Raw genomic sequence first — 13593 nt, 5'->3', positions numbered from 1 at the left:
AGATCCATCTGCATCATATGAGAACAATTCTCTCATATGGATCTACTAATTTTCAGGCTTGGTTTGAATACATATAATCCATTTCAGACTGCAAGGCTTCAAGTCATTTGGATGAATCAGTATCAGATATCGCTTATTTGAAGTTCATCGGATCACATCCATCACAAGGCTTATCATGGCCTTGTTCATGAAGAAGCGTATATCTAGTAGGTGGACTAATAATTCTATCAGACTTTCTAAGTTTGTGTACTTCAACTACTTATTGATGGGTATTAGGTTCAACTTCTATAGTTGAGAGAATATTTTGAATTTTATTCAAATTCTATCATCTTACTTTTTCTATCTAATAGAAATTCTTTCTCTATAAAAGTGACATTTCTTGAAACAAACATTTTTTTTCCTTGGGATGATAGAAATAGTATCCAACAGAATTTTTTGGATATCCCACAAAGTAGCACAAAATGAATCTACTGTCCAATTTGTCTCTCACTATCTGCTTTACGTAAGCATGACATCCCTATATTCTCAAGTAAGAATATTTGGGATTTTTTCTTATCCATATCTCATATGTTGTTTTATCCATTGCTTTTGTATGGACATTATTTAACAATATTGCAGCAGTGTCAAATGCAAAGACCAAAAACGATGTAGGCAATTCAGTAAATCCCATCATAGATTGAATCATGTCCATCAAAGTTCGATTATGACGTTCAGAAACACCATTCAATTTTGGTGTTGCTGGTAGAGTCCACTATGAGAGAATTTCATTCTCTTTTAGATAATCCAAGAATTTAGTACACAAGTATTCTCTACCTCGATTAGATCGAAGTGTCTTAATACTCTTTTCTAATTGTTTTTCCGTTTCTGATCTGAATTTTTCAAACGTTTCAGATTTATGTCTCATCAAATAGACATACTCATACCTCGAATAGTTATCAGTAAAGATAACGAAGTAATATTGCTCATATTTTGTGCTAACATTTAACGGGTCACAAACATCTATTTTGATCAAATCCAGTACACCATGTGCACATTCCACATTTCCATTGCATTGAGTCTTGGTCAATTTTCCTTTTAGACATGATTCATAAGTAGGTAGAGAATTTATGTCTGATAAATCTATAAAGATTTAGGTTATACAACCACTGACCAAATTCTAATATTACTTATGTAGCTCCACTAACAGACGTGAACTACAAATTTGGAACTGAAACAAGAAAATGTAACATAAACACGGTAAAACTGTAGTTAAATTGTGCATAAAGATTTTGAAACTGAATCAAGAAAATTGTGCATAAACACGATAAAACTTTGGCTAAACTTTGCCGAAGGATACACATGGAGCTAATATGGCGTTGTGAAACTGCCTTCAATCAGTAGCAAATGTGACAACTGAAGATAAGAAGATAAAATTATCTCGAAATCACTTTCATAAATCTATTTATTGAGGAGAAGATGCTTGCTGCATGATTAAAAAGGGATGATGTCCCATTTTCTGGCTCTTCACCTCCTCCAAATATTATCTGCATAGACACAAAACAAAAGCAACAAAAAACTTATTTTAGTGTATGTCTAATGAATCTCGATCTAAACCAAATGTTTCGTGCATGTGAAAATGAATATAGACATGCGTTTGAAAGATAAAAAAATTTATTTACTACTTCCATTATAGAGTTATTTAATTTTTCATACAGATTAAGAAAATCATTGGAAAAACCAATTTACATACGAACTTCTTATTTTATCTCTATTTAATTTATTTTTAAAATAGTTGCACATTTTCAAAACATGGTTAATAGGAGTATACTAGTAAAACCAAGAAAAAATGCAACTAAATATAGAAATTGAACTATATATTTGGGACAACCGAAAAAGGAAAAGAAGCTCATTCAATTAGAACGGAGGTAGTAACAAACACGTAATCCATGTGTTCATAAGAAATGAGTGAGGGAATACGAATGTAAAACATAGGAGCTCATCCGGAAGTCAGCTCCTTCACATAGGATGGTTAATTTATTAGGACTCATTTGGTTTTCGACTCCTCACACCCTCGTATCACCAAAAAAATGAATGGAAAACATAAACTCTTTATCTTAATCTTTTCTAAAGAAGCTTGAGATTATTATATTTCTTATTACTTTCCTCCTTGTAAGTAATAGCATTTTCTTAACTTCTGTTAACGTAAGGTCGTTGTCGTTCACACATGAAATTGTGTTTTTCAAGCCGGCCTAATCTATGCTGGTGTATCCTTTTGCTAAGAATATAACACTGATTTAATTGAGAGTACAACTCAAAGGAGAACCAACCTCGAGATCTTCTATATCAGGACGGCTTATCTGTTCCTTGGCAAGAAGATATCTGTTGGGTCGCTCTTTATCATCAAAAAAGACCTTCCATGATCTGATGGGAGAGAGCCCGATCATCATGAAAATCGATCAAACTGAAAGACTAATAAGTCCTATGCATTATGAAGGTACGAGTTGTCTCATACTCTGCATACCAAAATTTTAGGTTATATAGCAAATTTAGTTATAAAATGATTCTGTAAATTAGTTCAATTTACTAATTTTGAAAGAAGGAAACGAAGATAATAACTAAACGGCCATCGTAAGTTTGTAATATTTGGGTAGCTCGTCTGACATTGAACAAAACTACCATAGGATGGTTTCAATACAACTCTACAAGTCTCCATAAAGGTTCCAACGGAAGATTTTCGTAGAAGTGAGTGCCAAAATTCTTGAATGTCCATGTGAATTCCTAAATAGTTAAATTGAAGTACATACTTACCCTGGATAACATCGAAACACAGCACCAGATGGAAGAGGTTTCATTGAGTAGACTACAGTAAAAGTGCTGCAAAATGATATAATACATTAATATGAACACAATATATTACATGCTTTTTAAGTTTATAACCCAAAAAAATTTGCATCTCTTCCACCACAAATGCACAAACGTACAAAACTATGAAAAATGAAAATAAAAGACAAGAATTTCATCTGAATATTATAACCGACTCGACCTTTTATAATGAACTGATTTTGGTGAGACATTCTCAGCTTGTAAAACAATTTTAATACATAATAACAACAATTGATGCTGAATAAGAAATGGAATTCAAAAGCAAAAAAGAGGTAGAAAAAACACAATAGATTGTTTATTTCTGAAGATTTGAATAAAAATTCCACGTGAACCAATCTACTGCTTTATAATATAAATTTAGAGTCAAGAACTTAAATACCTTAAAAAGTCCCTTCGTAACCGGCGAACATTAATTCCGACTCCAACATCCTCACTAATAAGGCGTGGATTCCACATGATGAGAGGCCTAGGCTAACAATATAATTTAAAAAGTATTCCAACAAAAGGTCTCAGTAATATATTCTTTACATTTCGAAAAAACACCTCAAAAAATAAGAAATTACAACAAAATATACTCCCACATAATAAGGTTGCCCAACAACAATTGTTAATGTCACTAATTTTACATACATATTCATTCACAAATACAATTGAAAAATGATAATGCAGTCGTACCGAAACATTTGAGATGTCGGATGCAATTCTTTCAACATATTCCAACATCTGATAATCAGGAACAACCATCACAACAATCTCATCTTCATTATCTACAGGTTTCCTATCACCTAAACTGGATAGTACATATGATGAAGAATTACAAAACAGTTTAAATATTTTATGTTAGGTAGCCGGGTTCTTGGCAACAAATTTCAGAAATACATGCAGCAAATTAGTAGCAATCACTTGCACAAATCTGGAGATGAAATGTTAGATGAATACTGATTCAGGAAAACTGAAATATGCGAAGTGTCAAATAAACAATATTCGGAGGGGTTTGCGGTTTTTTGGCAAAAAAAGAAACAAGACAAAAAAAATCCGAGTTATTGAATGAAAATCAAACATTGACAAGTTACAGGACTAAAACCCAAATCAGACCAACTTACAGGACTAAAATTGCAATTTTCCAATTTTGTAACCATATTTTCAATTGTTAGTCACCAACGTGCGATACACATGCACTTTCTTGGTAAAGATAAATATGAGCCTTCTTTATAGTACCAATAGTATTTAGGCCATTAAAGCAAGTAATTTAGTTTATCGATAAGATACAGCAGCAAGACCTAATTAGGCTTTTTTAAATCTGGTTTCGAGAGCACTTTTGCATATAAAAATTTGGTTGAAAATATTAAGGAAAAAACAGTAGTTACGGGGTAAACCATAATTTGTTTGGTGCAATTGATAGAATAATCCTTAAACCATGATTGCTATTTTCACAAAGGACTTCACTGGGACAGAGTTCAAAAATATTAATTTGGAGATAAGCGGTAATACTTTGGAAATTCATCGTACATCATATGTTAACTTATACATGCAGATGATGTATCTATTTATGACCATAGGATAGAGGGAAGTTGATACAACCACAAAATAGGCAGTAAAGAAAAATATGAAGGATATTGATATTAAATTCTTTAAAACAAGATGATAATCTTTTTTTTTTATATAAGAAACGCGATTATAATGAACACTAAAACAAGGAAGAAAAAAATATTCCTCGACCCTGCCCCACTCTCAACGAACTACTCTCCTTACCTTAGTCTAAGCTAGCACTCAACAGAAACAATTATGCTAGAATACCCTCAAGTTACAAATAGAATTAATGATTATAAGAAATTCATAATCAGATTATAATTGGAACTATTCTTGAAAGAGAAATGAAATCTAGGTAAAGATTTACCTGGAGAAACCAAATTTAGCATCTTTCCACTTATACTTTAGCAAAGCAGCAGCACCGGCATCTGGAAATATAGCTTTAACCCTCTACAACCAAGAGCTTTTAACTATCAATAGCCTAAATTATATTTGAACTTGCTACAATAAAAAATATATATTCCAAAGCAGGAGCTACATAGTACATCATGATCTTCTTGATTAGATTTGATAGAATAAGCTAACCCTCACATTCCTATATAACCAAATTGGACTAAATAAACATAAGAAGAATAAAATACTCAGGTACAACATCGATGCACGTTATTAATCACCACCCAGTTTCTCAAGTCTTCAAAACGATCTAGCTTTCAAAATACTATCTTTCAACCCTCGGAAGTGCTGATGGTAATGTTCATCCCTAAAGAGCCTCCCTGCAAGTACTACAAAAAGGAAACAAACCTGGCATCTTGTTTCTTCCATAAGGGTATCCAAGAATATCTTTGACAGTTCCCAAAGTTCAATTTGTGCCCCTTCATCATCAAGAAACTGCAACTGTGGAATTAATAATTCAACCTAAAGAAAGAAAGAAAGAAAGAATAGAAGTAAAAAAAATATCATAGCATCAAATCTTTTTGAAATTAACAGTTTCATAATTAGTAAGACCATGGAATAGCATAAATTAAGTGCATGATCCCCCCCACCACCCAAACCAAGACACACACACTAACAAAAACGCGATTAACTGAAGTCAACTAACAAACCCATAAAATATTTCAAACAGGAAAAAACAACTCTAACAGAATTGACACGTCCTAATATCCATACTATAGCTCTTGTTCCTCCCGAAGAAACAAACTCAGCGCTTGCTTGGCCAGACTGCAGAACTGCACCCTCCAAATCAGAAGGCAAGCAACTGAAACAAAATTTAAATGAAACAAATGTTATGTCTTTACATCTCCTTGCACGTAAGGCTACAAAAATGATGTGAATCTAGTAGACAGTAGCTTTCAGTTAATTACATTAGCATGAAATAGATTTCTTTACGAATGAAACTACAAGTAAAAATTTTGGTATGACAAAACAAGAAAGAATCCAATAAGAACAAATTCAACCTATTCTAATTATATCTAAGTTGTGCATATATAACAACATGAATTATCTTCTTGTGGTTATATCTAATCTCATACTATTACTTTATATTACTTGCATATTCTCTCTATAAACTTAGGCCAGGGTTAAGCTGAGACAAACCAATAGATGCTCACACACGTGTAATGGGCCACGAAGCCCATGGCTAGCCCAAGCTGATGGATATCTTGACAATAATTTCATATTGTGTTTATCTTTTAATTTGTTTAATTTGATCAGTTTATCTTTTGATTTGTTTGAATTTTTTAATAAAGGGATAGGGTTGTAGATAGGAAGAGGTCTTAGGAGATTGGGTTTATCTTTTATTTTGCACGCAGGAACTTTTTGTATTTATTCAGCACTCTTTGATGAAGTAAAGCGTGAGATATTTTCCCCACAACAATAGTTGTCACGAGATATCAGGTTCTACTCCTAATAAGCCTCAAGACCAAGAGAGATTGTACGGTTCTCTCTTCAACAAGCCTCCAACCCCTCACTTTTCACCCAAAAATCACCATAACGAGATCCATTATTTGGGATCACAACATGGCATTAAAGAAATGTTGTGAGAATTAATTATATGACTCTTGGAATTAAAGGGGGCAGTTTGTGATAGAAGCTATGCACACACAGCTGACATGTATAGTATGTTATCAAGCAATACTTTTATTTTCTAGGTACTGCTAATATGTGTACGATTGTAAGCGGAAAATGTGTAAGATATTTATGATGTTTTTATTTGGGCTAAGCACCATTGTTTAGATTTCTGGGACGGAATCCTTTTTGATAGACGGTGAGTTGTAATGACTCAAAACTATAACATGTCAGATACTCAGATACAGCTTACAAGCATTTTAAATTAAGGATTTAATAGTAATGGCTCCTTGCTATGTACTTGAACTAATTGTATAATCTAGTATACAAAGTCAATTTTGGGCGATAAAAGCACTAATTCACCCCCTTCCCATCTACCTAGGCCAACCATTTAAGAACAGTAAAATTTATTATTTTTCCACCTGTCATCTTCTTCCTCTGCATCATTGGGTTCTGGAATCAACAGTTGCTTCACGTCATCATCCTTGATATTTTCTTGGAATTCCTCAAACTTGGCTTGACATCTTGAAGTGGAAACCGTAATCCCATCGAACCAACAAGTTCTTGAACGAAACAGATGTGTAGGAAAATGGGCGGTGGTGGGTACTTTGGGAACAAAAGCAATGAATCCAGCGAGGTTTAAATATGCGGAAGCCATATTCGCTCTGCTTGTTTTCAAGCACTCCCAGAGAGTCTAATCTCCCCGCCTTTGCTTTGGAGGGATAACATCAATAATGAGGGCTTCATTCAACCAATAAATGAGTCCCACGATAAGGTCATTTTCTAAGGGCAAAAATGTAAATGATATTGGTGTAATTAGATCGGACAAAAAAAATTTGATATCACTGCTACAAAAATGACTTTTTGCAATACACAAATCAGCTTTTTGCGGTGCATGACTTTTTGAAACGCACATTTCAGCTTTTTGTTGTGCACACTGTAAAATTAAAAGTTGTTGACAGGGCGCAATGCACACTACAGAAAATTGCATCGACATTGCGCACTGTACGTAGTTGATAAAAATATCGATAGCGTGCATTGTACACCATAGATAATAGAAGCACACCGTAGATAATAGAATAAATAATGCGCCACACACATTAAGATAAGAACATCAACATTTTACGATTGCATGTCATGAATTTCTTATCTGAACTCCCGATTGTTCGTTGTGGATTCACCATAGATTTTCCGTGCGAAAAAATCGACCGGAAGGGTTGGACGAACGTACAGAGACGAAAGGGGATTTCATACGGTTTTATGAGGCTCACGACTAAAATATTTTATACAAAATTTATTCACAGCGTGTGCGTTTTATTGCACGCGGTTATTTGACATATTAACAACGTGTGTTTTATTCCACGGTGTTGTTGTGACTATTATAATATATTAAAAGCGTACGTTTAGGCACGCCATTAATGTTGGGATAAAATATTATATATTAACAACATGCACCGTTAATAATAATATTAATGACATTTTTTTAATGTGCGCCGTTGATGTCGCGCTACCCAAAATCATTTTATTTCTATTGCATATTGTTACACCTAAAATCTAGTAAAGCCCATCAGACATGAACTTCCAAATGTTGCTAAGTCCAAGAGAGATATGGTTGGTCCGAAAAAAGCACGATGGAGGAGTAGATTCACGGCGCATCATGGATGATCGTGGAATGTGGCTAGAACTCCTCCGTGGAGTGTAACAAAAATATAAAGAAGAATCAGAATAAGGACACGACAAAACATTCAGCAAAGCTTCTTCAATTCTTCTCTATATTTTATATGCATATTTTCCAATTTCCAGCATCTAAGTTTATTTAGATTTTGGCATATTACTCCAACTTTCTTGTAAAAATGTCATTCATATTCATAACAACGTAATTAAATTTGATGTTGTTCATGGATTTTCTCTACAATTTCATTATATTACTCAGTTCATATTTTTCGCTTTGAAGTCATACCGAGGGAATTAAAACTAACGATCGAATAGGGACACACAACGTTTGACAAAAAAGTCGGATCATTCCATATTTGGCATGATCACGTGCTTGGCACGCCCCTACAGAATTCTTCAGAATTTGGGTAAAAGTGTGGAAGACTTGATTCTGACAGAAGTCTCTGTGGCAGCTTTTACGGGGTAATCCACCAAAACCTTGGGAGTTTTACCAGCAAATGCCACTATAGGGTCTCGATCCTCTCTGTCAGCCTTCTTCATGGTCAATTCCAGTGCTAGCTTCCATGCTTTGTTAGGGAGGGATTGGATTCATACCAATCATTGTGTGCCATTCTCCATGCACCAGTTATTATTAATGTGGAAGAAGGAAGAGATTGAAATGGCACATGCTGATTCACAGCCGTATCAATCTAATTCCAATACCGTGGAAACTAGATATTATGATGGAGCTTTCGGTCCAATCAAGTTTCATAACTACAAGGTGCATGGATAGCCAGGAGCTGTATACATAGACACTCTGAAAGTCAAAGAAGCAGTTGAGAAGGTCCTCGAGCCTACTACCATGGTCTCTCCTAGACCATGGTCCAACCTATTATTAAGGAGGTCGATGACTAAGTTCACTAGAGAAGAGATGGAAGTCGTTGCAACTTCCGAGTGAAAAGCCACACTACAGCATCTGGTGAACGAATACAGTCTCAAGAGTTGTGGGATATCGATGGAACTGAAGTAATATTTGAGGAAGAATGTGGAAGTAGCGAGGAAGAAGAGTTACAAATGAAAGATTTAATCTTAGCTCCGGGTCAGATAAAAGATCGACAACCGGAGACAAATGGTTCATAAAGCTGGAATAGATTAAAAGTATTGCATAAAGTAGGCTGGATGGCCACTTTGGTTTATTTTGTCATATTGACTTATAAGAAGTTTCTGTAAATATAGGAATAGGCTTTTAAGCCATTCTTTGCTAAACTTGTTTGTAAATAACGATGAAGTACTTGTGAATAAATAAAAATGATTGCTAATAGAATCCTCTGTAGTTGATGTATTTTGAGAGGAATATTTGTTGTGTTGGTTGGCCTAATTTATGACCAAGTGGAGCATGTTTTTTTGCATATCTTGAAGCATCATGGATTGTTTGGAAATTATTTTCTGACTGTTGGATAATAACAAGCAGTGTTGATCAAGAATGTTTGCGTCGATGTTGAAAAAAACAGGCTATTTGGCCGTTTTTACAAAAATTTGGACAGAGTTTTTCCTGTAAATGTGATATGCCAAAAATACAAATATATGTAAACAAATCCCAAACAGCAGAGATAATGTTAACAACATGTTTCAAAGAACAAAGTTTGGCTTTCAAACCACTTTTTCAAGTCTACAAATCATAAAGACACTTGTCAAACTACAGCAAACAAGTGCAAAAAAGTACAAATGTTATACCTAGGCTGCGTGTTTTATTTACTCTCAATGTGTATGACACTCCATACGTATAAGCTCAGTCAGTTGCAAAAATATTCATCCAAGCTTGGAAATTTATTTTGGATTGGCTGGCGACACTCCCAAGAGGCAAGATATTCCATCTCTGTTAGTATTTAAGGCACTGCTTGCATTGGCCTTTGAGATAAATCCTTGATTTCTCCGACTATGTTCCTGCAAATAAATGAGATCAAGTGATAAGTAATGGAGTGTTGATCAACAAAACTATGATTGCTCAAATAATAATGCAACGTAACAAAGTGGAAGAAGAACATCTACTAACCAGGATGGAAGATGACCAAGAGAATGAAAGTTGAGTGATTTATACATACCCCATTTCCATCTTCGGAAATCCACCAGACTCTGCCATCTCAATCAGAGCTAATTTATATAGTGCTAGCTAATGATTTGGATAAAGGAAGAGAAACTCGTGTGGTTGTGTTCTCAATATGAAGATTACAGAAGTTGCACAACTATAGGTCAAGCTCTGAATATGCATATCAAGAGAGCCGCTCTGTTGAGGTGCAATCAGTGAGTGTTGCAAGGTGTTACTCATCAAAAACTCATTCAGACATATTCACAAACACCATGAGTGCAACATGAAATGTGACATATTCTACAATGTTTTTGTAATGGAGGATTGTGAAAAATGGTGAAATATTCATACCTTAAGAAGATGTGGCTTGATGTAAAGAAGATTGATGATAAAAATTTCAGAAATTTGGGTGGCATCACAAAGGAGATGTAATCGACGGTGATATGGGACATGGGATCTCCGTGAGCGGTTGAGTAGTTGTCTCAAAATGAAGGAGTATCGGTTGTGAAAGCAGCGAAGAATTGGATGATTTTGGGGGAAGAAGACAAGGAATAAGTTTGGGAAGTATGGTGTTGTGAAATACACTGCTTTCTTTTCTTTTTTCTCCTCCTCATATATGGCGTATTATGAATTTGGACCAACTTGTAAATGAGCCAATACAATATATTTGAATTATTAAACATAGCCAAATTGGCTCATGGGCCAAATTGCCTACAGGGGGCATTTGTTACACCTAAAATCTAGTAAAGCCCATTAGACATGAAGGCCCAAATGTTGCTAAGTCCAGGAGAGATATAATTGGTCCGAGAAAAAGCAGGATGGAGGAGTTGATCCACGACGCATCATGGATGATCGTAGAATGTTGCTGGAACTGCTCCGTGGAGTGTAACAAAAACATAAAGAAGAATCAGAATAAGGACACGACAAAACATTCAACAAAGCAGCAGCAAAACTTCTTCAATTCCTCTCTATATTTTATCTGCATATTTTCCAATTTCCAGCATCCTAGTTTTTTTAGATTTTGGCATATTCCTCCAACTTTGTTGTAAAAATTTCGTTCATATTCATAACAATGTAATTAAATTTGATGTTGTTCATGAATTTTTTTCTACAATTTCATTATATTCTTCAGTTTATATTTTTCGATTTGAAACCATACCGAGGGAATTATAACTAACGGCCGAATCGGGATACACAACGTTTGACAAAGAAGTTGCATCATTCCATATTTAGTTATTATTGTTGTTTTACAATGTGTGATTCATATGTTGAAATAATAAATAATATATGATATATATGAAAATGATAAATCGATACTTATGGATAACATAAGAGTATGTATGCTCCAAATAATTTAATGTTTTTCCATAAAATATAGACCTCCATTATTTCATACGTAGTAACTTAATGAAAAAATAACAAAAGAAAATTTCGAAAAATTATACTTTGAAATTTATAATACATATTATTGTACTTTTTATTAAGTTTGATTTCCCTAAAATTATAAAGTTTGTGTCCAAGATTTTTCTCAAAATAAATTTTTTGATACTATAATTATTTTAATAACAATAATTATTATAAATATATATTCCGTTAACAATTTAAAAATTATTATATAAAATATATATTTGTAGGGCATATATAATATATTGCATAGTATACTGAAATCTATTTATTTAGTAATATAATATTACTCACGGCACGGAAACCGAATAATAACCAACCAGCCGAACGTCACCGTGGTTCAAATTCCACAACCTGGAAAAACCCAACTCCGATTGGAAAATGAATTCGATCAGTTAGTTGTGATTCAGCGAGGAATAAAATACGATGGCGGAGATAGGGCAAGAGACGGTAGATTTCGCCTTGTTTGTTGGACGTACTTCCGGGGAGTCGTGCATGTCGCTCAAGGAATTGGTGGATAATCTAAATCCTCGGAGCTCTTTGACTCCGAGTAGAAGATAATGATCCTCAAATACATTGTTAAAACGCAGCAGCGAATGCTTCGTCTCAATGACCTCTCCAAGTGGTGTCAACAGGTTGTTCGTATAATCTCAGTTCATGGGTTTTTTTTTTATACATTCCTGTCGAAGATATGCAACAGTTCAATTGAATTCGTGGACTGGTGTTCTATTTGGTTTGATGTTCTTTCTTTCTTTCTTTCTTTCTATTTTTTTCCTTTAGAATTGCATTTTATTATATCCTGTGGAGATTAGTTATTTCTGTTAAGGTCAGTTGAAAAGTATACATTTTTTTGTCATATATATCAAGTATGGTGGTCCGCTATGGTATGCTAGATCTTGGTTCTAGTAGTTAAAAGGACATCATTAGATTTTATATCTTAGCTTTTTCAGGTTGAGAATTCAAATTCATTAACATAGACAATAAGTACAAACGAAAAAATAAGGGATGCTTCTGATCTGATCTATCTTTTGAGCATAAATTTTGGTTATGCTTTAGATTGTTGAGTTTTAAATAATCTCTGGCTCCCAACATGGGTGAAGTTGTTCTTCTGAGGTTGTGAACTTGATTTGTGTTTGCAATTTGGATGTCAATTGCTGTAAAACATCCTAGCTGTTCATTGTCCCTCAAACCTCTAAGAGCAACTTTCTGAGAAATAGGCAGTCTTGGTCTTGGGCACTTGTATCATTAAACAAGGGATGAGCTTTAGAATATACCGAGGATTTGTAGTTATATATGTTGTTTATTTGACCAGAGCTTTTGTCTTTTCTCTCTCTTTCTGTGCGGATCACTTGTCTGTGCGGATCACTTGTCCGCATCTGTATTATTGCTTCTAATTAATTAATATAATATAGTTTCTTATTAAAAAAACTTCAGAATATAGTGAGTATACGACGTGAAGCAATTGATGACTCTATTATGAAAGAAGGGTGAAGAACCACAGTGGTAAAAGTAAAAGAAGTTAGCAAACAATAGGCAGACAATAAGAATGGTAATGAACATCTTTTGGATGGGTTGAAGAAATTCATAAGCATTTTTGTTCAATATAAATAAAATATTATAAAATGAGAAGATCACTTTTACTATTAGGAAAAAAATTGGATTCCAAATATGAATATTTTCTTTAATTAGCTTTACGACTAATCAAAGAGGACTTTGAAATCCGAACAAAACTCAAGCGATATGTTGCATGGATATGGGTACGGGTATTGTATTGAGTATGATATGGATATGGCGATACGACAAATTTTTAAAATATAAGACAGTATACGGCTAAGATACAACAATTATTAAAGTATATATAAATATTATATATATATATATTTATAAATTTAGTATTAAAAATTAAAAATTTTAGAGATATATATTTTTATATAAATATATAAAATGTAAGATGAGCTACGTAAGAAGAAAAAGTAAAAAAATCATTTTTTTTT

The 13593-nt window shown here is 33.8% G+C and overlaps 1 protein-coding gene across 2 annotated transcripts; it reads right to left on the bottom strand.

Moving 5' to 3' along the window:
* Window positions 1-1200: 1200 nt before the first annotated feature.
* LOC140959581 (uncharacterized) lies at window positions 1201-7192 on the bottom strand. Of its 2 annotated transcripts, none has more exons than XM_073417496.1 (9): window positions 6879-7192; window positions 5560-5647; window positions 5194-5307; window positions 4760-4842; window positions 3538-3652; window positions 3242-3333; window positions 2788-2853; window positions 2307-2400; window positions 1201-1523 (listed from the first exon to the last, which is right to left on the bottom strand). In XM_073417496.1, exons 1-9 carry the CDS (start codon window positions 7112-7114, stop codon window positions 1413-1415), a joined length of 999 nt encoding a protein of 332 aa, XP_073273597.1. In that variant the 5' UTR covers window positions 7115-7192; the 3' UTR covers window positions 1201-1412. The 2 variants fall into 2 exon arrangements, with proteins under 2 accessions (XP_073273597.1, XP_073273598.1); XM_073417497.1 differs by having other exon boundaries at window positions 5194-5286.
* Between the last annotated feature and the right edge of the window lie 6401 nt (window positions 7193-13593).

The sequence above is a fragment of the Primulina huaijiensis genome, chromosome 15 (assembly GCF_012295235.1).
Source record: "Primulina huaijiensis isolate GDHJ02 chromosome 15, ASM1229523v2, whole genome shotgun sequence".
NCBI lineage: Eukaryota > Viridiplantae > Streptophyta > Magnoliopsida > Lamiales > Gesneriaceae > Primulina > Primulina huaijiensis.
Note: the sequence above shows the minus strand (reverse complement) of the source record. Positions and strands in the feature narration are given on the sequence as shown.

Bases quoted from the DNA above. Each gene is read 5' to 3' on its own strand.
- LOC140959581 (XM_073417496.1), bottom strand. From the start codon at position 7,114: ATGGCTTCCGCATATTTAAACCTCGCTGGATTCATTGCTTTTGTTCCC. The intron at 4,843-5,193 runs GTTTGTTTCCTT...TCTTGGTTGTAG, and splicing joins TGGAAGAAACAAGATGCCAG to AGGGTTAAAGCTATATTTCC. The intron at 3,334-3,537 runs GTACGACTGCAT...TTATATTGTTAG, and splicing joins CCGACATCTCAAATGTTTCG to CCTAGGCCTCTCATCATGTG.